Source organism: Anolis sagrei, chromosome 6 (assembly GCF_037176765.1).
Source record: "Anolis sagrei isolate rAnoSag1 chromosome 6, rAnoSag1.mat, whole genome shotgun sequence".
Classification (NCBI taxonomy): domain Eukaryota; kingdom Metazoa; phylum Chordata; class Lepidosauria; order Squamata; family Dactyloidae; genus Anolis; species Anolis sagrei.
Window position 1 is genome coordinate 22611538 of NC_090026.1, and position 22463 is coordinate 22634000.

At 42.1% G+C, this 22463-nt stretch overlaps 1 protein-coding gene, 1 long non-coding RNA gene and 2 other non-coding genes across 4 annotated transcripts; 3 read left to right on the forward strand and 1 right to left on the reverse strand.

Annotated features, from left to right (window-relative positions):
• The first annotated feature begins 5417 nt into the window (after positions 1 to 5417).
• LOC132777957 (uncharacterized) lies at positions 5418 to 10959 on the forward strand. Its single transcript, XR_010910142.1, has 4 exons — positions 5418 to 5508; positions 7391 to 7474; positions 9419 to 9515; positions 10581 to 10959. It is a non-coding gene; the product is annotated as an uncharacterized lncRNA (long non-coding RNA).
• Positions 9004 to 9094, forward strand: LOC132779873 (small nucleolar RNA SNORD88). Its single transcript, XR_009631862.2, has one exon. It is a non-coding gene; the product is annotated as a small nucleolar RNA SNORD88 (small nucleolar RNA).
• On the forward strand, positions 9625 to 9714 carry LOC132779874 (small nucleolar RNA SNORD88). The gene has a single exon (XR_009631863.2). It is a non-coding gene; the product is annotated as a small nucleolar RNA SNORD88 (small nucleolar RNA).
• A 477-nt stretch (positions 10960 to 11436) lies between the features above and the next one.
• Positions 11437 to 21566, reverse strand: ACP4 (acid phosphatase 4). The gene is made up of 11 exons (XM_060783083.2): positions 20628 to 21566; positions 18624 to 18719; positions 18415 to 18501; positions 17266 to 17403; positions 16847 to 16945; positions 15837 to 15932; positions 15577 to 15709; positions 14841 to 14923; positions 13704 to 13810; positions 12098 to 12267; positions 11437 to 12016 (listed from the first exon to the last, which is right to left on the reverse strand). Exons 1-11 carry the CDS (start codon positions 20724 to 20726, stop codon positions 11931 to 11933), a joined length of 1194 nt encoding a protein of 397 aa, XP_060639066.2. The 5' UTR covers positions 20727 to 21566; the 3' UTR covers positions 11437 to 11930.
• Positions 21567 to 22463: the final 897 nt, after the last annotated feature.

A 22463-nucleotide genomic window follows, 5' to 3' on the forward strand; every position in this document is an offset into this window, starting at 1 on the left:
TCAATAGGTTTTAGGAGTTTTAGTAGACCACAAAGTGAAGATTAGTTAACAGAAGGATGCAATGGTTTAAAAAGCCAATGTTATTCCAGGCTGCATCAATAGGAATATAGTATCTAGATTGCAGGAAGTTAATAGTAGCAATCTGTTCTGCTTTGGACATATCTCACCTGGAACACTGTGTCCAGTTCTGGGCACCACAATTCAGGAAAGATATTGACCCACTGGAAGATGTCCAAAGAAGAGTGACCAAAATGGTCAAAGGTCTGGAAGCCAAGATCTATGAGGAGCAGCTTAGGGATCTTGATATGTTTAGCTTGAAGAGAAGGTTAAAAGGGGTCATGATCGCCATCTTTAAATACCTAAAAGCATGTCATACTGAAGTTGGAGGAAGCTTGTTTTCTGCTGCTTTAGAGACTGGGACATGGAGCAATGGATTTGAACTAAAGGAAAAGAGATTCCAATAGTAGGCAAAACATCCTGATGATATTTTATTTATTTATTTACAGTATTTATACCCCGCCCTTCTCACCTAGATAGGGACTCAGAGCGGCTTCCAGAACATACACACATGGCAAACATTTAATGCCAATTATACAATTAACAAGGACAGACAACACAAACAGAGGTAAAGGCCGTTTTTCCCATCTTATTTACGGCATCTTGGAGGCTGTGCTCAACTTTGGCCACCGGTGTGTCTGTGTGTGTGCTGTTGCTCCATCTTCCATGCAGAGGAGCTTTCCTCCAATTGATATATTTAAAGGCAACTTTATTTCCTCCCCGCTCAAAGCGGTATCTAAATTACCTACTCGCATTTCTGCTTTCGACCTGCTAGGTGGGCAGGTGAACTGGGGCTAATGGCGAGTGCTCACCCCAACCCGGGCTCAAACTGCTGACCTTTGGATCAGCAGAATTTTTTTGCAGCACCACAGTTTAGCCTGCTGTGCTAAGCCCGGCCCCCAGGCACTTGAAATTAAAATATGTTGCCTCTGAGTGTGCTGGAATTTCCTTTGCAGCTTTTTAAACAGACGCTGGGTGGCCATTTGTCAAGAGCATTTTAATTGTGTCTTCCTGTTGGCAGGAGGTTTGACTGGATGGCCCTTGGGGTCTCTTCCAACTCTATGATTCTATTGTTCAAACACACTTGCCAAAATTTCTGGACTCTCCTTCTCACAGTGACTATGGGATTAGCATAATGAGTGCCTCCACTTCAGCATTTACTAGCCAACTACTGTGTATTTGCTTAACTTTTATTGTCATTTCAAAACACTCTTGGGGATTCAAATGAATCCAAGAGATTTGGCTTTATTTTTTGCTTCCAGTGAGGAAACTGGTATAGCCAAAGAAGAAGTTGCTAGTTGCTGTGCAGATTCCCCTGGCAGCAATCATAAAACAGTTATCCACTGAAAGATTAAAATTCATAAGAGTCAAGTCCCTCGCCAGACATTTGTAAAAATGAGAACTGAAGGGTATCGCTTGCTTTGTGATGGCTTTGTCTTCTAGTGCCAGATTTATGCACAAGCTGAGAAAGTGACATTTTAAAGTCCCAGACTATCATGACTAATACTTAATAAATAAATAAAATTAAACCTAACCCTCCCATTATGTTAGAATAATACACGGGAGGGGAGAATCTTATGAGACCTCAACACATCTTAATCTGGTCCTGCTTCTTCCCCAGAAGAAGAAATGGCAATCAGATGCGGCAGCGGCATCATTACATCTAATTTTACCATAAGGAGTCCAGGCTGCACGTAAACGGAAGTGCTGATTGTGACACAATGAAGCACTGATTAAAAACGTCGTAATAACTATTTAATCAAAATAGCAAATCATGCAGTCACATAATGAAAACCTTGCTGGTTCGACCCAAAGGTCACTTTCATTCTGCTTCTCACAGAGGCCAACTGATGGGAAAACCAGATTATGAAGTTTTTAGGGACTCGGAAGCTCCTAGAAAATGATATTCAGCAGCAAACTGCTTTCAAACACATACACACATAACCTGCTCATTTTTGGACATTTTGCATCCAGTGCATCAGCTTTGTAGCCACATTCCGGACTTTTGATCCTTATTCTGCTGCTGCTTTTGGGTTTGTTTTCCCCTTCTCACATTGGACTCAGTGCTATCTAGTACAGTGATACATTGAGTCAAGAGTTTATTCTGTTCTGTGACTCAGATCTTAACTCAAATACAGTCTGGCTTTAGACCTGGTCACAATACGGAGATGGCTTTGATCACCTTGGTGGATGACCTCGCAGAGAGTGTGTCCTTGTTAGTTCTCTTGGACATCTCAGCGGCTTTCATTACCATCTATCTTGGTATCCTTCTGGGACGGCTTTCCGGAATGGGTCTTGGAGGCACTGCTTTGCAGTGGCTCCAATCCTTCCTGGAGGATCGCACCCAATCAGTGAAGCTAAGGGATTCAAGGTGGCCAATTACAACATTCACACCTGCCTCAAACAGACAAGAATTCTTTCTCCCACCCTGGACATTCCAGATATATAACCTCCACTTGCCTAGTTTCCAACAGACTTCACAACCTCTAAGGATGCCTGCCATAGATGTGGGCGAAACATCAGGAGAGAATGCTTCTGGAACATGGCCATTCAGCCCAGAAAACTCAAAGCAACCCAAAGTTTAAGTCTCTTTTTAAAGAGAAAAATAACCCAACTTTAGGGTATACCTAAAAGCCTATTGAAACGATCAGCTAGCCAATGACGTTGAAAACATATTAAATCAAAATATATGGAGATAGTTATTTCTGGACTATAATTCCCAGACTCCTACAGCCAACATGTTGTTCACTTTGGGAAATTGTAGTCTCGTTTGAGACTTCCCCCAGTTCTGCCCCTGGATCTAGGCTTGGCTTGCTGGATGATTTATTTCTGGTGCAAAACTGCTGACATTTCCATCACAAAAGGGCTTTTTGTGCCAAAGCCACAAATATGGAAACAGAAATCATGACCCGATTTAATTCATTAGAGAAGAACAAGACAGCCTTACAGTGCAATCAAGGAAAAAAGAGAAAAATTGGCAGAAGAATGAGATCATTGAGTTTCATCTGGGTTTAAATTTCCCCTCTGACAAAAAAAAAGATGAGCCTGGAACACAATTGTTTCTCAGTTTTACATTTCTAGTTAAAATGGCCTGATTGTACTCTAACTCACACTAGATAACAAATTATAGGATGATAATTATCTGCTGCCTTATAAGAGAATCGTGCAGGATATGATACAGCCAGAAGGAAGTGAATTGTAGCTGGATTGTTGTAAGTTTTTCGGGCTATATGGCCATGTTCTAGAAGCATTCTCTCCTGATGTTTCGCTTGCATCTGTGGCAAGCAACCTCACAACCTCTTATTGTTAATGCTTACGTTATTTTATTTTATTGTCCATGTTTTATTTTAATGGCTTGTATTGTTGTTATTATTGCTTGTATTGTTGTATTTGGGCTCGGCCTCATGTAAGCCACACCGAGTCCCTTGGGGAGATGGTAGCGGGGTACAAATAAAGTTTTATTATTATTAATATTATTATGCTTGCCACAGATGCAGGCGAAACGTCAGGAGAGAATACTTCTAGAACATGGCCATATAGCCTGAAAAACCTACAACAACCCAGTGATTCCGGCCATGAAAGCCTTCAACAACACATTGAATTGTAGTTTTCTACGGGCAGAATATGAGAGTAATAGCAAAATTATATTTCCTGATATTTTTTGCATCTGAGGCTAGAAACATGTAACAATCTGGATATGAGAATAATGCCTTACTCAGACTGTATCTAGGTATAGATAAAGGTTTTCCCCTGACATGAAGTCCACTCGTGTCAAACTCTGGGGGGTGGTGCTCATCTCGATTTCTAAGCTGAAGTCGGCGTTGTCCGTAGACACCTCCAAGATCATGTGGTTGGCATGACTGCATGGAGTGCTGTTAGCTTCCCGCTAGAGCAGTACCTATGTCCAGTCAGTGTCCGACTCTGGGGTGTGGTGCTCATCTCCATTTCTAAGCCAAAGAGCCGGTGTTGTCCGCAGACACCTCCAAGGTCATGTGGCTGGCATGACTGCATGGAGTGCTGTTAGCTTCCCGCTAGAGCAGTACCTATGTCCAGTCATGTCCGACTCTGGGGTGTGGTGCTCATCTCCATTTCTAAGCCAAAGAGCCAGCATTGTCCGTAGACACCTCCAAGGTCATGTGGCTGGCATGACTGCATGGAGCGCTGTTACCTTCCCGCTGGAGCGGTACCTATGTCCAGTCGTGTCCGACTCTGGGATGTGGTGCTCATCTCCATTTCTAAGCCAAAGAGCCAGCATTGTCCGTAGACACCTCCAAGGTCATGTGGCTGGCATGACTGCATGGAGCGCTGTTACCTTCCCACTGGAGCGGTACCTATGTCCAGTCGTGTCCAACTCTGGCGTGTGGTGCTCATCTCAATTTCTAAGCCGAAGAGCCGGTGTTGTCCATAGACACCTCCAAGGTCATGTGGCTGGCATGACTACATGGAGTGCTGCTACCTTCCCGCTGGAGTGGTACCTATTGATCTACTCGCATTTGCATGTTTTCGAACTGCTAGACTGGCAGAAGCTGAGGCTGACAGCAGAAGTTCACGCCGCTCCCTGGATTCAAACCTGCAACCTTTCGGTCAACAAACTCAGCGTTTTAACCCACTGTGCCACCGGGGGCTCCTAGATTGCATCTACACTGTGGAATTGACACAGTTTGGCACCACTTTGACTTTTCAGAATCTTGGGAGTTGTACTTTCACAAAGTCTTTAGCCTTCCTCTGGACTGCTGGTATCTCACCAAACTACAAATCCCAAAACTCCATGGCATAGGGCAGTGAAAGTGATGTCAAACTGCATTAATTCTACAATGTAGACGTAGGTGGAATTCCTAAACCTGAATAAACCCTTAATTGTCCTCATGGGCATCTAGTAGGAATATTTTTCTAATGATTCTAGGCCAGGTGTGGGCAAACTTGGGCCCTCCAGGTGTTTTGAACTTCAACTCCCACCATTCCTAACAGTCTCAGGCCCTTTCCTTTTCCCCCTCAGCCGCTTAAGCGGCTGAGGGGGAAAAGGAAGGGGGCTGAGGCTGTTAGGAATGGTGGGAGTTGAAGTTCAAAACACCTGGAGGGCCCAAGTTTGCCCACACCTGAGCCAGACACAACACTTCCCCTCAGACTGCAGCACTCTCCATACAAAGCTAGGCTTTACACCATCTGCGCATGCGCTAACACGTCCCAACCTCAAATGCAGTCCTATCCTGAAACATTGCAAGGCTGGTTACATACACAAGAGCACCTCCCCATCTTTGCGCATGCGTGCTTTGCGCTGCAGATGGGCGGGGCCTATGCGACAGAATCTCGATGGTCGCGCAAGCGCAGTACGTGCGTAAATAGACGGGAGTGGGCGTTCTACCCGGAAGAGGAAGGGGGCGTGGCTTAAAAAGGCTTAAAAGGGCCACGTGCGGCTGTGGAGGCTCTGTTTGAAATGGCGGCGCGTTCAAGGTAAGTTGTGCTTCAGGATTTAAGGTGGTGAGGCCTGCTAAGATGGCTTCGAGGTGTTTTTCTGCCTCTTTGAATTATTTTAGCAACAATTAAAAGTAGGGTCAAACTATGTTAATTTTACAGGGTCTGGAGAACAAGCCCTATGAGGAGTGGCTTAAAGAGCTGGGCATGTTTAGCCTTCAAAAGAGAAGGCTGAGAAGAGACATATGATAGCCATGTATAAATATGTGAGAGGAAGTCATAGGAAGGAGGGAGCAAGCTTGTTTTCTGCTGCGCTGGAGATTAAAACGCAGAACAATGGCTTCAAACACCTGAACATTAGGAAGAACTCCCTGACTGTGAGAGCTATTCAGCAGTGGAACAGCTGAACTCTCCAGGGTCTGGAGAACAAGCCCTATGAGGAGTGGCTTAAAGAGCTGGGCAAGTTTAGCCCTCAAAAGAGAAGGCTGAGAGGAGACATGTGATAGCCACGTATAAATATGTGAGAGGAAGTCATAAGGAGGAGGGAGCAAGCTTGTTTTCTGCTGCACTGGAGATTAAAACGCAGAACAATGGCTTCAAACACCTGAACATTAGGAAGAACTCCCTGACTGTGAGAGCTGTTCAACAGTGGAACAGCTGAACTCTAGGGTCTGGAGAACAAGCCCTATGAGGAGTGGCTTAAAGAGCTGGGCATGTTTAGCCTTCAAAAGAGAAGGCTGAGAGGAGACATGATAGCCATGTATAAATATGTGAGAGGAAGTCATAAGGAGGAGGGAGCAAGCTTGTTTTCTGCTGCCCTGGAGATTAAAACGCAGAACAATGGCTTCAAACACCTGAACATTAGGAAGAACTCCCTGACTGTGAGAGCTGTTCAACAGTGGAACTCTCTGCCCCGGAGTGTGGTGGAAGCTCCTTCTTTGGAGGCTTTTAAACAGAGGTTGGATGGCCATCTGCCAGGGTTGCTTTGAATGCGATTTTCCTGCTTCTTCGCAGGGGGTTGGACTGGATGGCCCATGAGGTCTCTTCCAACTCTATAATTGTATGATTAATCACCCAAACTTAGCCTATTACATGCTATATTGTTGTAAGACCAAAAGGGACTTTACTATGAAATAGGAAAAAAGGAAAATAGGAAAAAGGAGCCCCCGGTGGCGCAGTTGGTTAAAGCACTGAGCTGCTGAGCTTGTTGATCGAAAGGTTGCAGGTTCGATTCCGGGGAGTGGCGTGAGCTTCCGCTGTCAGCCCTAGCTTCTGCCAACCTAGCAGTTCGAAAACATGCAAATGTGAGTAGATCAATAGGCACCACTCAGGTGGGAAGGTAACGGCGCTCCATGCAGTCATGCCGGCCACATGACCTTGGAGGTGTCTACGGACAACGCCGGCTCTTCAGCTTAGAAATGGAGATGAGCACCACACCCCAGAGTCAGACATGACTGGACTTAATGTCAGGGGACAACCTTTACCTAAGAAAAAAGTATCATGCAAATGTAGCGGTTAGTTTGTTTATTAAACGTTCTACATTTGCAGCATATTGTCGAAGGCTCTCATGGCCGGAATCACTGGGTGGTTGTAGGTTTTTCCGGGCTCTATGGCCATGTTCTAGAGGCATTCTCTCCTGACGTTTCGCCTGCATCTGGCAAGCATCCTCAGAAGTAGTGAGGATGCTTGCCAGAGATGCAGGCGAAATGTCAGGAGAGAATGCCTCTAAAACATGGCCATACAGTCCGAAAAAACCTACAACAACCCATTTGCAGCATGCTTTCTGAGAAGTTAAATCAAAGACAGAATGTAAAAATTCTTTCATTTATCGTCCTTTTCCTATAAGAAAGGGGTGATACTTTGCTGCAGAAGCTCATGATCCAGTTCTGCATTTTACTAATACTTCTTTTCTTTCCTACAGGTGCATAAGTATGCTTTCTACTTCCCTATCAAAATGGAGCATCCACCCCAGGCCTCCAATAGGCCTTTTACCATGTTATACTGGGTGAGTGGTGCTGAGCCCAGTTTGGCATTGTTTTGAAAAGGAACTGCGGTTTCTCAGATGTATTTATTTACTCACCCCGCAGGGGACTCAGGGCAGATTACAATGCACAGTCTTTAGGAGGAGCCTAAAAACATGGTTGTTCCAGTGTGCCTTCCGAGAATAAGGAGAACTCTCAGCAATATGTCCTCACAATGCACTTTAATACTGACTTAGAATGGACTGTGCTCCCTCATTTCTCTCTGAAAACTCCTATCCTAGTTATATTTTACCTTGTTCACGTCAGCATATTTTCAATTTTAATCTATTACATTTGGCCTGGCCATTTTTAAAATTGTTTATGTCACTATTGATTGTTTTTTGTTTATGTGATTTATATGATTTGTATTTTATTGATGTTGTGTTTATTGATCTTTTGTTTGATATACTTTGGGCTTGGCCTCATGTAAGCCGCCCCGAGTCCATTGGGGAGATGGTAGCAGGCTACAGATAACGTTTATTATTATTATTATACGCATGGCAAACATTCAATGCCATTTAGACATACAACATATATAAACAAACACAGAGGCAATGTAACATTCCAGCTTTTCCGGCTTCATGAAGTTATGCTTGGTTCTGGCCACAGGGGGAGCTGCCGCTTCACCCTCCATTTGTGACACTGCGTCCTTTGACGGAGTACTTACTCATTCTTACGCAAACTGCTAGAAAGTTTTATGGCGTCTTTCAGGCTGCATAGGTCAACAGCAAGGTAGACTATTAATGGTTGGGATTTTACTGGGCTGGCTTTGAACTCATGACATCTCGGCTAGTTGTGATTTAATGCAGCTGGCTACTAACTAGCTGTGCCACTGCCCGGGTGATATATAATAATAATAAAACTTTATTTATACCCTGCCACCATCTCCCCAAGGGGACTCAGGGTGGCTTGCATGAGGCCACGCCCATCAATACAATATACACAATATAACACAAGAACACAACAGAAAAAAAAATAACCTAAAATACAAAACCAATGTATAGAAGCGACACAACAATATAAAATCAAAACATTACAACATTAAAAATGATCACCATGGGCAGGGCCAAATTCGAGGATTAAAATTTTAAAACACTGGGGGACAGGGCAATGTAAAATATCAGGGGGATGAGGTAGGGTTTAATTGCACAACAAGAAAATAAAGTGCTTCTGAGGGCATTTTATTTAGAATCGTATTTCGATAAGATTCTGACAACTTTGTCCATGCTGAGCAAAACAGTGTGTCTGATATTCTTTTACAGACATGGAGTTAATGTGTTTAACATTTTCTAGGCTGTGCATGCAATACATGCAGGATCACAGGAAGAGCTAACAGATCCAAGCAGACTATGATGTGTGAGTCCTGCAGTTCAGGGAGTCCCTGGCGTGTATAGAAATTGTGACTTAATGTTGGAGAGAAGCAATAATCCGAGTAGAACAATGCTGAACTGCATCACCCAACTGTTGGAAACAGGACTTGTGAGGGAGCTGGAAATACTTATTTGCAACAGGGTTCCTCCTGTGATGTAAGCACTGGGCACAGACAATTGCTGTGGTGATAAAAGTGCCCCCATGCCTTTGACATCATGGGGACTGAGGAGCGAAATCCCTGTTGGATCAGGATTGGTCCTAAATGGTAGTTCTGGAACTGTATATGTCCTAGTTACTTTTGTCAGGCTTCCTCATCCACCATTACAAGCCAATAACCACTACTTCAAAATAGTGGGTCGTGGTGCATCATGGGCCAATGGCTGCCAGTCCATGCCAAAGTTCCAGGAATGAAGTAATTTTAGTCAATGGCACAAATATGGTATTGATTCCCAATGCAAAGGGATGAGGAGATTGCTCTCTGCCAAATAAAATGTCTGAGAAGTACAGAACTATAGTCACTAGGTGCACATGTTGATTTCTAACTATCCTTCTGATAGGTGACTCCGGCTTTAAGGTATAAGGTTCTGTTCCCAGGATGATTGGTCCTTAAAGCTGAATATGATGGCCAAGTAGGGCATCCACCTTCTGAATAAAGTGAGTATAACTTTTCAGTTTTTTTGCTAAATAGGAGGTAGCTTCAAAGTGGGGTGTTGGAAGAAAATGTCAGAGGCTGGGACAGCAAGCAGGGAATGTAAAAGGGGAGCAACCCCAATGATGTCAGCACTGGGCTCCGATCACTGTGACGATTTTGGTGGCTTCTGGAGACTTGACACTCTAGGAGACTGAGGGGTTCTGGCTAAATGCATATATAATGAGATCTCTAGACACATGGAGCCATATCTTTAATTTCATTTAACCACGTCTGAGGGGCAGTAGGAACTGGCTTGGTCTTTCAAGCAATTTTCTGATATTCTTTGCCTGTAAGGCCCCTTCTATACCTCAACATCTGATTCCAGGTTATCTGCTTTGAACAGGATTATATGAGTCTCCACTTCCATATAAACTACCATAAGCAGATAATCCAAGATCAAGTGATATAAGGATAGTATAGAAGGGGCCTAAGTTACCATAGAGTCACCCTCAAGGGCCTAGAAAATTTCTAGAGAGGCTAACAAGGAACATCTACAGCTCAAACCACATTATTTCATAAGCTGTTACTGAGATAGTGCCTACTTCATTATGTTCATCTAACACAGTGGGCTCAAATCTGTCCCCTTAGATGTAATGTATTTCCAGTGTGTTAGATTGCATGTGGACAGTACCAAGTTGGTTTTTGGTTTTTTTTAATCGTGTCAGGAGCGACTTGAGAAACTGCAAGATGCTTCTGGTATGAGAGAATTTGCCCGTCTGCAAAGACGTTGCCCAGGGGACGCCCGTATGATTTCATGTTTTTATCCTTGTGGGAGGCTTCTCTCATGTCCTCGCATGAGGAGCTAGAGCTGATAGAGGGAGCTCATCCACCTCTCCCTGGATTCGAACCTGCGACCTGTCGGTCTTCAGCACGGGTTTAACCCACTGGGCCACTGGGGGCTCACCAAGTTGGTGAGCAGCCTGTAATACACTGAATTCTGAAGCTATGCTAGTCTCTGGGGGTATGGATATATAGTCTATTATCCTAGCTGTGATGCTAATGCTTGATGCATGTTTCTTCCTATTTAGCCTTGGCCAAGCTGTCTGACTGCAGCTCCATGAAAGCAGCAAAGATGAATATTTGGATGGAGTCGTCCCGGAGGAGGAAATACGGCTTTGAAAGGGTTTCCTAGATCACCACAAGCCCATTGAAGCCTGTTTCTGTGTTGTTTTACATTGTAATTGGTACAAACTTCATTTTTCTTCCCCTGTATTTGTAGACTTCATTATGTGTATCAAGGAGGGATGTGTGTTTGTTTAAAAAGCTTGTTTGCCTCAGATTGAATTGAACAGCATTTTCATTGGTTGGGGAGAAACCAGCTTAGATTGGAAGTCTTTTGCACAAGAGCAATTACATTCTGAGCAATATTTATTAACTTCAATAAAGAGTTACAGAAAAAACAACAAACTCTGCCTTGCATAATTCTGCTTATATGTTTAAAGTATATACATCTGTATGACATGGAATCAGATGGAGACCAGAGTTGCTAGCCTGTAGGAGTATCAATGCAAGATACAATAGCCACAAAGTTGTAGAATCAGAAAAGAGACTTCTATCTAAGAGAACAGAATTCCAAGTGTATCTATAATACAAACTACAGCTCTGAAGAACAATTTGAAAACCCCCATTTGTTCATGAAACTCCCTGGGTGACTTAGGGCAAAATATATATTTTTGTCTCAGAAAACCTTATAAATAGGATACCATAAGTTGGAAACAAAGCCATACAACAATGAAGACCGAAGATACTAAGCCACTCTAGTTTTTTAAAACTTTGTTGTGGAATCCTTCAAATGAAGCCATGTTTACAGGAAAGGGCTTAGAAAACTACTACAAAAATGGAAAGAAAATAATTCTTACATAAGAATAGCTTTTCTGCACCAGAGTCGGGGGAAATGTGATTCGGTGCTTTCAGGCTGAACCATAGCTAGCCTTTGCAGATCTTAATAGTTACATTACTGGTAGTCTGGCCACTTGTGAGTACGTTACACCTTTCATCTTTTGGTGTTTGTGGTCCATGCCCTGATTTTTACACCTGCCAGTGTTGATAAAACTATCCAAATAGGTGTCTCGTATAAGTGTATTTATTTGTTTAAAGCATTTATATTCTGCCCTTCTCACCCCGAAGGGGACTCGGGGCAGAGCACAACATATAAACTGCGAACATTCAATGCCGGGACATAAACAGACTGTACACATGCATAAACATTAAAATCATTTATCTCGACATTAAAATCCATTGTTTAAAACCTTTCCGAGGCATAAGGCCTACATAAAAATGCCTTGGTTCTAATTGACTCCATAGATGCACAAAGACAGTAGTGATGTCTTTATTCAGATGAGGAGAATTTTGATTGTTGCCACGAGCACGTCTTCCCATTAACTTCTGCAGTACAGAACACCTACTCCAATTAGCATGAGGCTCAGCAAAGCTACTGCCACAGCCAGGGCTGTTACCGTGCGTCCTACAAAACAGGTGTTAAGGACAGATGTAAATTTGGGCTCACTCAAAAATGTTTCCTGGGGTGCGTGGGGGCTTTTGTTACCTGTGCTTTTCTGAGGGTTTTGGCATTCGGTTTCCCAGTCACGTGGGATGACTGCGCGGGTGAGTTGAATGAAGCGTGGGAGTGGACAAGGTGTTGAGCAACCAGGCAGGGCTACTTCATAAGGTGGCTGGTTGCTCGTATTGCGATAGAACATGCCAATACTGAATGAGCTGAAATAAGAGGAGAAAATTGGGGATTTTAACAGGCGATGCTCTGGGCTGTGCAGTTAGGTTAAAACAATTGGCAAAATCTGTTGTCGGAGGCTTCCATGGCCGAAATTGCTGAGGAGTTGTGAGTTTTCCGGGCTGTATGACCATGTTCCAGAAACATCATCTCCTGAAAAAGAGAAGGCTGAGTGGAGACATGATAGCCATGTATAAATATGTGAGAGGAAGTCATAGGGAGGAGGAAGCAAGCTTGTTTTCTGCTGCCCTGGAGACTAGGACGCGGGACAATGGCTTCAAACTACAAGAAAGGAGATTCCATCTGAATCTTAGGAAGTACTTCTTGACTGTGAGAGCTGTTCAGCAGTGGAACTCTCTGCCCCAGAGTGTGGTGGAGGCTCCTTCTTTGGAAGCTTTTAAACAGGCTGGATGGCCATCTGTTGGGAGTGCTTTGAATGCAATTTTCTTGCTTGGCAGAATGGGGTTGGACTGGATGGCTCATGAGGTCTCTTCCAATTGATTCTATGACGTTTTGCCCACATCTATGGCAATTCAATGCTAATCGAGATTGCCAATTGCAACATTAGCACTTGCCTCAAACAGACAAGAGTTCTTTCTCCCACCCTGGACATTCCACAGATATATAAACCCCACTTGCTTAGTTTCCAACAGACCTTGCAACCTTTGAGGATGGCAAAATAGTGTGATCAGAATCTTTTGATCCCACCTCGGCATCTATTCATAATGATGCTGTAATGAATGGGTTTCAAGATGAGACTTCAGGAGGCTTGCAAACCATGTGTGCAAAATGGCTGTCACTTGAGAAAAAATGCTTTTCCAAGGAGGGTGACATATAGCTTCCATTCAAATTTCAAATGGCCTGTGAGTCAAAAAAAGGTTAAAAGCTGCTGGTGTAACGCGTCAGCAGTTAAATGTGCTGACAAATCACACTTGAGGGAAGCAGCTGGCTGTGCCGCAAGGATACTTCTATCAGTCAATTCTCACATAATCTGCTTTGTACGAACAATAAATGCCAGCAAATTACTCAAAATGGCTGCCTGTTTTATTTTCTAGGATGCTGCGGAGCAGGGGCTACCATCCTCTTGCTGGTACACATGCATGTGTCCAGAAAAAAGTGAAAATCCTAGGACACGCCTAACAGCCCACAAAATAAATGCCTCCCTCCCATGTTTAACCAGACACCTTGATTAAATTAACCCTTGTGCTGGCAGGACTATTGACCAACAGGTCAGTGGTTCGAATCCGGGGAGAATGGGTTGAGGTCCCTCTGTCAGCTGCAGCTCCTTGTGTGGGGACAGAGAAGCCTCCCACAAGGATGGTAAAATATCAAACATCCGAGTGTCCCCTGGGCAACGTTCTTGCAGACGGCTAATTCTCTCACACCAGAAATGACACAAAAAAACAACAATAACCAGACATACTTATTGGTTTCCTGGTAGAACTCAAATCCATGGCAGGCAGCGTAGGGTGGTGGGTGACCATTATAAATGCCCAGGGCTCCATGCAAAGCAATCAAGGTGCTGTCATGCTAAAGTGAGCAGAAAAGCAATTTAGACAAAGTGTGACCATATCTATTTTAAAAATGCTTTTGTGTCCTTTCCTTTACCAGACCCTTATGCTTTTCTGAAGATTTAATAATATTCAGCATATACAGTGGTGCTCACAAGGCCAATTAAACATTTTCATCCTAAAATCTTCTAAGAACATTTGAGTCAAGAACATTAAGGCAGCAGCACAAAATCCATATAATTTTACTTAGTAGTGCTTTAAAATATGTTGTTAGCTGCCTTGCTATAGTTCTTAGTATTCTCAAGAACTCTTGTTCCTTCAGCTGGAAAGAGTGAAAGTCCTCTGAATTTGTTGGGAAGCCATGATGCTTTATTAATTTGCTTTATAATTTAAGATTTATTTAGGAAACCCTTCTGTACATTTCCCAAACCAAGTGACAAAGTTGCTGAAGATGGAATCTTCCCAGAATGGCATCTGGTTACATTAGCCATTTCTTTGGGTTGCTGTGAGTTTTCCGGGCGGTATGGCTGTGTTCTAGAAGCATTCTCTCCTGATGTTTCACCCACATCTATGGTAGGCATCCTCGGAGGTTGCGAGGTCTGTTGGAAACTAGGCAAGTGAGGTTTATATATCTGTGGAATGTCCAGGGTGGGAGAAAACTCTTGTTTGATTGAGGCAAGTGTGAATGTTGAAATTGTCTCCCACCCTGGACATGCTTCTGGAACACGGCCATACTGCCCAGGAAACTCACAGCAACCTATAGCTTTCGACAGCTATTTCTTTGTTTGGTTTTAGGCAGGCTGTTCCAATCACGTTCCAAATGGCTTTTGAAAATATGTGTTCCACTCTTGACTACTGAGATCATTTCCTGCTACACTTAGCTCTGGTGTATCCAAAATTTTAAAAGCCAGGATATTTTGGATTTTTTTAGTGATAAGGCATCTGAAATAACTTTATAATTATGAACCTACACTCTTGGACATGCAAATCCCTCAACCACCCCATCTTTCAGTGTTGCTTTGGAAATTGTAAGGTAGGGGTGGACTTACAGCAGAATACATAATCATTTTGAGAGGCAGGTCTCGGCACGTAATTTTGGAGAAGTTGCTCAGGATGGCATCCAGTAACAATCCTATAGCGAGAATAAGCACAATGCTGATAAAACTGGTATGGTCATACATGTAAAAAACATAAGAGGGAAAGTCAGAGACAGCAAACATCCATTTTCCACGAGACATGTGGAGCTCCCAGTGGCGCAGTGGGTTAAACCCCTGTGTCGGCAGGACTGAACACCGACAGGTCACAGGTTCAAATCCGGGGAGAGTGCGGATGAGCTCCCTCTCTATCAGCTCCAGCTCCTCATGCGGGGACATGAGAGAAGCCTCCCACAAGGATGATAAAACATCAAAACCTCCAGGCGTTCCCTGGGCAACATTCTTGCAGATGGCCAATTCTCTCACACCAGAAGCAACTTGCAGTTTCTCAAGTTGCTCTTGACACGGCCAAAAAACAAACAGGTAATTGCCTCACTCTGTCTATGATCAGTCCCAAGTTGGTAGATAAGGGCTGGTTCATATCAACTTTGTACCCAAGTGGTGGTGAAGCTGAGTTGCTGCAGTTCAAAGTCATCTATCAGACTGGTAAACCAGATGGATACAGTTGACAAGTTTGCTCTAACAGTTGTCTATATTTATATGATCAAATGTTTTATTTTGTAATGTAATGTTGTTGATGTAGTGTTGCTGATTAAGGCCTAGGATTATAAACTGAATAATTAAAATGTACCTCCAGTGAATCGAACTTTCTCCTGGCTGGCGTGCATTCCTACATGGGCTTCAACATTAAATGCTTCGATCTCAGCAAGCGTCCTCAGAACCCGTGGTGTGGCCCAGCCAGGCAAGGTCAGGTTGTGGATTTTCTAGGAGGGAAGTGAGAGAAAAACAGAACTTGGAAGAAGTTAGTGGTCAATGGCCAAAAAGTTACTTTTCCAAACTGTAGAAAGTTATATTGGAAAGTGGGGATGTAATGTGATATAATATTCCTACCTGACAGAAAAGAGAGTCGTGTACTCTCCAAAGGCCCCGCAGAGTGAGTTGCTCCAGTTTAAGTCCTGTGTAATTGGCCATCTCTCTTATGAAGCCCTGTACAAGTGTAAAGGTGAGAAACTAGATTTAGAAAGGTAAATTTCAGTTGGGTTGTTGTATGTTTTTTGGGCTGTATGGCTATGTTCCAGACACATTCTCTCTCCTGATGTTTCACCTGCATCTTTGGACCTCACAACCTCTGAAGATGCCTGCCATAGATGCAGGCAAAATGTCAGGAGAAAAAAATGCTTCTGGAACATGACCCTATAGGCCAAAAAACTTACAACAACCCAGTGATTCCGGCCATGAAAGCGTTCGACAATACATTAAATTTCAGTTGCTTAGTTTCAGTATGTTATTTGCATTATTAAAGGTAAAGGTTTCCCTTTGACATTAAGTCTAGTCGTGTCTGACTCTGGAGGTGGTGCTAAGCTGAAGAGCCGGCATTGTCCGTAGACTTTTCCAAGGTCATGTGGCCAGCATGACTGCATAAAACACCATACATTTATCAAAAGAGTCATATTTCTATGCAAATAGGCTGAAGTCTTATAGGTGAAATATGGTTGCTCCCCATAACACTCTTTAATATAGTGGTGACCATGGTGACCCACTTATGAAATCCATTCCTTCAGATGTTCTGCCTGGTATTAACATATTTGGCATCAAAATTTCAGTTTATAATCTTATTTGTTTCCCCCAGATACAATAATATGAAAATCAATGTAGCTGGAAGTTCCATTAAGATTATTGACATGCACGTGCAAAAGACTCTAGTGTCAGGCATTTTAATTATTGCTGTTTTATTTTGTATCTACTATTGGTACTAATAATTTTCCTCTTTGAAAATGTTTTTCATCTATTTTAAACATTATAATTGGATCATTTGTTTAATGTATTTTTAATTGTCATTAATTAAATGGGAAGAGCAGTGCTAGGAAGTTTCTTCTCCCTCCGCCTCTTCGTCTTCATACCTTCCAGCCTTCCATTTTAGCCTGATAACTTGGCAAATTAATTGTCTCTTCCATCAGATGTTGGTAGCGTTGACAAGTCCGAGTTGGTGATTTCAGCAGCTGTGATGATCAATTTAGGGAAAACAAACAAAATCTGATTATAGGAAAAATCTAGTTCCTTGTTTTCTCAGAGCTAAAGCATTACAGAAAGTAGCCATACATTCTCCTTAAGGGCTCCTTCTTTTTCAGAAATGAGGAATGTACAGCTCTCTACCATGCTAGTTCCCATCACCCCTTAGTGTTGACTAATTACTTAAGGTTGATAAATAAATAAATAAATCTTAAACTTAATGATCTCAGGAAGTTGGCAACCAGTGTACGGCATGGAGAGAGGAATCTCATTTCACACAGTCCAAGATTATTGGTTTCCATTAGCTTACCTTATCATATTTAATAGGCACTGTATGGACAGGAACAGGACTCCAGCCAGTCTCTGGATCCGAGTTTGAATAGAGTCCCATCAGGTTGGCTTGGGCACTCATGAGGGTGCGGTCATAATCCGTGCTGCGAATGTATATCTAAAATGGATATACCCATATTATTTATGGCTAGCCCTACTATTAGACCCCTTAACTTTGGGCATCTTCCTTGGGATATTTGCCTGATATCTTACGGAGCAAAAATGTTTTTATTTTTCAAAGCTCTTTATATAGTTTTTTGTTTGATTTTCCTTTCTTAACAAAGAGTTCTTACTGATTTGAATAACACATTTGGTTTCACTAGTTTTTGGAAGTTTTTAATAAATTAATTATCCCATATTTCAGGTTTCCATTACTGTGTTTATATTTATTTGTTGCGCTGGGAATTACTGAAGGCAAGTGATATGAGTGTAATATGTTATTGTGTAAATATCAAATATTAGCTGTACCTGCCACGCGTTGCTGTGGCAAACATTCCCTCCATCTTTCTCTCCTTCTTTCTTTCTCTCCTTCCTTCCCTCGCTTCTCTCCTTCCTTCCCTCCCCATTTCCTTACTTCCCTCTTTTTCTTTCCTTTCTTTCTTCCTTCTCTACCTGTTTCTTTTCTCGCTTCCTTTGCTCTTTGGTTCCATCCTGCCTTGTCTCTTTCCTTCCTTCCCTCCCTCTGTCTTTCTCTCTTTTGTTCCTTCTCTCCTTCCTTCCCTCTTTCACTTTTTTATTTCCTTCTCTCCTTCCTTCCTTCTCTACCTTTCCTTCCTTCCTTCTCTTCTTCCCTCCTTCTTTCCTTTTCTCTCCCTCCTTTTCTCCTAACTTCCTTCCCCCTTTCTGTGTGTTTTGTGTGTGCATATATGTGTGTATATATTTCTGTATATATTTGTGTATATGTGTATATATGTGGTTTTGCACATGCATTGTAATGTAGATTTGTTTGGTTTTTTTGTTTTTGGCTTTTTAAGTACCTTCTGCTGTATTTTTATGTGTTTTATGAGTGATGGTCACTCGTTGGCCTGATAGGTGTATTGTGTCCAAATTTGGTGTCAATTCACCCAGTGGTTTTAGAGTTATGTTAATCCCACAAACTAACATTACATTTTTATTTATATAGATTTACCTCTTGTGGTTTGTAGGCAGCACTCAAAAATCCATCGTATTTCTCCCTCAGGAACTTTCCAAGAGCCTTTTGTTGCAAAATACCTACCTGCAAGGGCCAGAAACAACAAGAATGAATACCTCATCTTCCTCTGCCTTACACAAACAGACACATAAATTGTGGACTCAAGAGCATCCACCTCCTCTTCTCACACATATACCAGATCCCACCTTGGTGAGCTGCTGGAATCCCTCTGGCCAGGGTGCTGCTTTGTGGGGATCCATTGGGTAGGTTCCAAGGGGGGATCGATCACCATGGCGATACACCTAAGACAGAAGGGGTTTCAAACTCAAGACAAAACTTTTCTAAACCACAATAATCCATCAAGGCTCTGTTTAGATGACACCATATTGAGCAATTGCTCAACCTCTGTTGGATAATTTGATGGGGATACAGATGACAGCATGCCTCAATTTGCGATCCTTCCGTGTTTTTCCACTGCTTCTTCCAGATTTCATTCCTTTCCATTAATGAAGAAGGAAAAGACAGAACAGCTGGAGAATGTCATTCAAATGGTAGTGCCAGAAGTTGTCCATTCTAGGAATCCTTCTCAACTTAAGATCACTTCTTAAACCCCACATTCTTCATGGAGTCTATAAATTGTGAGCCTTTCTGAGTACATATATGCCTTCAGGCTGCCTGTTGATCTATGGTGGCTTCATGATTTTTTTTAAGTTTTCTGGTCACTAGTACAAGTTAACTCTTTATGCCACTGAGTGGCTGTGAAAGTTTGAACACAACATGATGCCAACAGGCACTCCACCACTCATATGACTGGTAGCAAAGATGCAATGCAAAGACAAGGCAAAGTAAATAGAAAACTACTACTTCTGAGGTCCTGCGAGTGGGTTAAAGATGTATAACCAATACAGCATATGTTTATGAATGAGAGATTTACTAACCACATTGTCCTGAAGGACTCTTGCCATATAGTCTAGTCTTTTATCGCTCAGCTCAACATATACAATCCATTGGTTCAGAATGACCATCCTTGGTTTTCACTCTTATCACAAATAATCAACAAACGATGGCACAATGTGTTGTTGAAGGCTTTCATGGCCGAAATTACTAGGTTGCTGTGAGTTTTCCGAGCTGTATGGCCATGTTCCAGAAGCATTCTCTCCTGACATTTCACCCACATCTATTTATTTACAACATTTATATGCTGCCCTTCTCATCCTGAAGCAACTCAAGGCAACTTACAAAATACATGAACATACAATATATTATATTATCAGAATAGCACAGTATTAGCATTATATATTACTATATTGTAGTATACCACTACAATAGTATACCACTATACTGCAATATTATTAATAATATTACATGTAATATAAAATATATAATTATTATATTATTATATTGTTTTATATTATTGTATTTTATTATTATTATATTGTACAATAATTATAATATTATTATATTGTATTATTGTATTGTAATATATTGTATTAAGGAGCTCACGGTGGTGTAGTGGGTTAAAGCACTGAGCTACTGAACTTGTTGACCAAAAGGTCACAGGTTCGAATCCGAGGAGCAGCGTGAGCTCCTGCTGTCAGCCCCAGCTTCTGCCACCCTAGCAATTTGAAAACATGCAAATGTGTGGAGATCAGTAGGTACTGCTCTGGCAGGAAGGTAATGGCACTCCAAGCAGTCATGTCAGCCACATCACCTTGGAGGTGTCTATGGACAACGCCAACTCTTCGACTTAGAAATGGAGATGAGCACCAACCCCCAGAGTCAGACACGACTGGACTTAATGTCAGGGGAAAACCTTTACTTTTATCTATATTGTATTATTATTAGTATTATATTGTATTACAATATTATGATCAATATTATATGTACATACAATATATTATCATTATTAGCATAGCACAATACTAGTATTATATATTACTATATTGTACTATATCACTATACTGTCATAGAGGATGCCTGCCATAGATGTGGGCAAAACGCCAGGAGAAAATGCTTCTGGAGCATGGCCATACAGCCCAGAAAACTCACAGCAACCCAACTTTGGCACAGTTTCCTCTTGTCGATAGATCCCAATTCTTCCTAGAACCTCAAGCAATCTAGTATCCAAGCCCTCTTATGCTAAAGACCTGACAAGTCTTGCCTTCTTTTCCCAACATCCCCAAGAATTATCATCATTTAATTCTGCCTACCAGTGTCACGAAGCGCAGCGTCCTTTCTTGACCTGTAGTAAGATGCAAAACATTTTGCAGGAAAACCATCAAAGGCACAAGAGTATCAGATAGTCTCATGGTGTTGAGTAGGTTCTATTACTTGGATGTGTCTCTTTGGGGGGACGTAGGGGAAATGTTTTTATAATATAGGTCCCATCCTTACACCTTATAATTATCTTTGATTTCACTTTGCTGACAAGCTAGATTTAGCAGACACCACCACAGCGTGAGAGGCCAGCGTTAACCATGTAATATGCTTTCCCCAACACACACCCTTGAAACAATGTGTTTGCACATAGGAGTTGGGGGGGATGTTAGTACCCATGATTACAAGTCCAAACCAAGACATGACGTCTTTCATGTTCACTTTGCAGGGAACAGTTCCAGCATGTAGTAACTGGTTACTCTGTTTTTGGCTGCGATTTTACAGCTTTTAAAGCTGCCGGGAGAAATTAATCAAGGAAGGATTTTCTAGCGCAGAGATGCAGGATCAATGATGTCACCTGTTGGATGTCAATCAATCAATCAATCAAATCATTTATTTCGGTCATTGACCAGCACAGAAAATAGTCACATTTTCACACAAACCTGTTGGATGTCTATCACACCAGTCATTACTGGTACACGAGCTTTTCAAAAGGAAGGGGATATTTTTTATTTATTCTGTTTTGATACCACCTTTCTTCCGGATTAAGGTAAAAACAATATGATTCCAATTAAAATCATCACAATAAAATAGAATATTTTTTAAAAAGATAGAATTATTAAAAAGCAAGCAAAAGTTAAAAAAATGAAGAAGAGGAGGAGGAGGAGGAGGGGGAACTTTATTTTTCTATCTTGCCTCCATCTCTCCGAGGGGACTCGGGGCGGCTTACATGGGGCCAAGCCCAGGCAACATACAATTAAAAGCAGAACAATAACAAATTTACCTGTCCGAATGGATTCTCCCTGTACAGAAGTGTTTATTATAATGTGTTTAAAACTGTATTTGTGTTTTACATTGATTGCCTGTGGCTGGAGCGGCCCAGCTGTGAGAGATATGTTGCCATGGAAACAAGGCAGAAGAGGAGGTGGGAGGAGCTTAGAGAGAAAAAGGTTTGAAAGTGACAGTTAAGTTTCAGTCAGGAGGAAGAGACCCTGAGAGAGAGTAGCAGAGTCAGATAAGGACTCTGAGAGAGTAGCAGAGTCAGGAGGAAGAGACCCTGAGAGAGAGTAGCAGAGTCAGATAAGGACTCTGAGAGAGTAGCAGAGTCAGGAAAGAGACTCTGAGGAGTGAAGAAGTGTAGTGTTAGTTAGTGTTCGTGAATATTTCTTCAGCTAGGGAGCTGTAGGGTAAAACTTTGTTAGATTTCTTTAGTTAAAAAGAGCTAACAGAGGCTTTGTGCGATTGCCAGTCGGTGGAAGACTGGAGTTCTTTTATTTGATCCAGTATAGATCAAACAGTGAGAATATTCACAGCAGGGAACACTGAATAATAGACACCTTCACCAGAGCAAGAGTTTAAAAGTTGTAACATCAAAGGCTGAATTGTATCTCTACCAAGTCATATTGTAACCATCAAGTATATGCCAAGCATAACCTCTCCATATTGTAACCATCAAGTATATGCCAAGCTGAACATCTTTATATTGCAACCACAAGCTTTGTTCAACAATAAACTTGTTCTCTTTGTTATTTTAAAAACTGCCTCATCTCCATTGATTTTACGTTCGGTGCATTCCACTATACCAAAATTACCTCACAACATAAACAGAGACTAACAGAGACTTTAATACCAGCGTCTCTATACATTATGGTGGCAGTTTAATTAGCATT

Bases quoted from the DNA above. Each gene is read 5' to 3' on its own strand.
- ACP4 (XM_060783083.2), bottom strand. From the start codon at position 20,726: ATGAGACTATCTGATACTCTTGTGCCTTTGATGGTTTTCCTGCAAAAT. The intron at 16,946-17,265 runs GTAAGCTAATGG...TGATCATCACAG, and splicing joins TGCCTATTAAATATGATAAG to CTGCTGAAATCACCAACTCG. The intron at 12,268-13,703 runs GTATGTCTGGTT...CTCTTATTTCAG, and splicing joins TTCTACCAGGAAACCAATAA to CTCATTCAGTATTGGCATGT.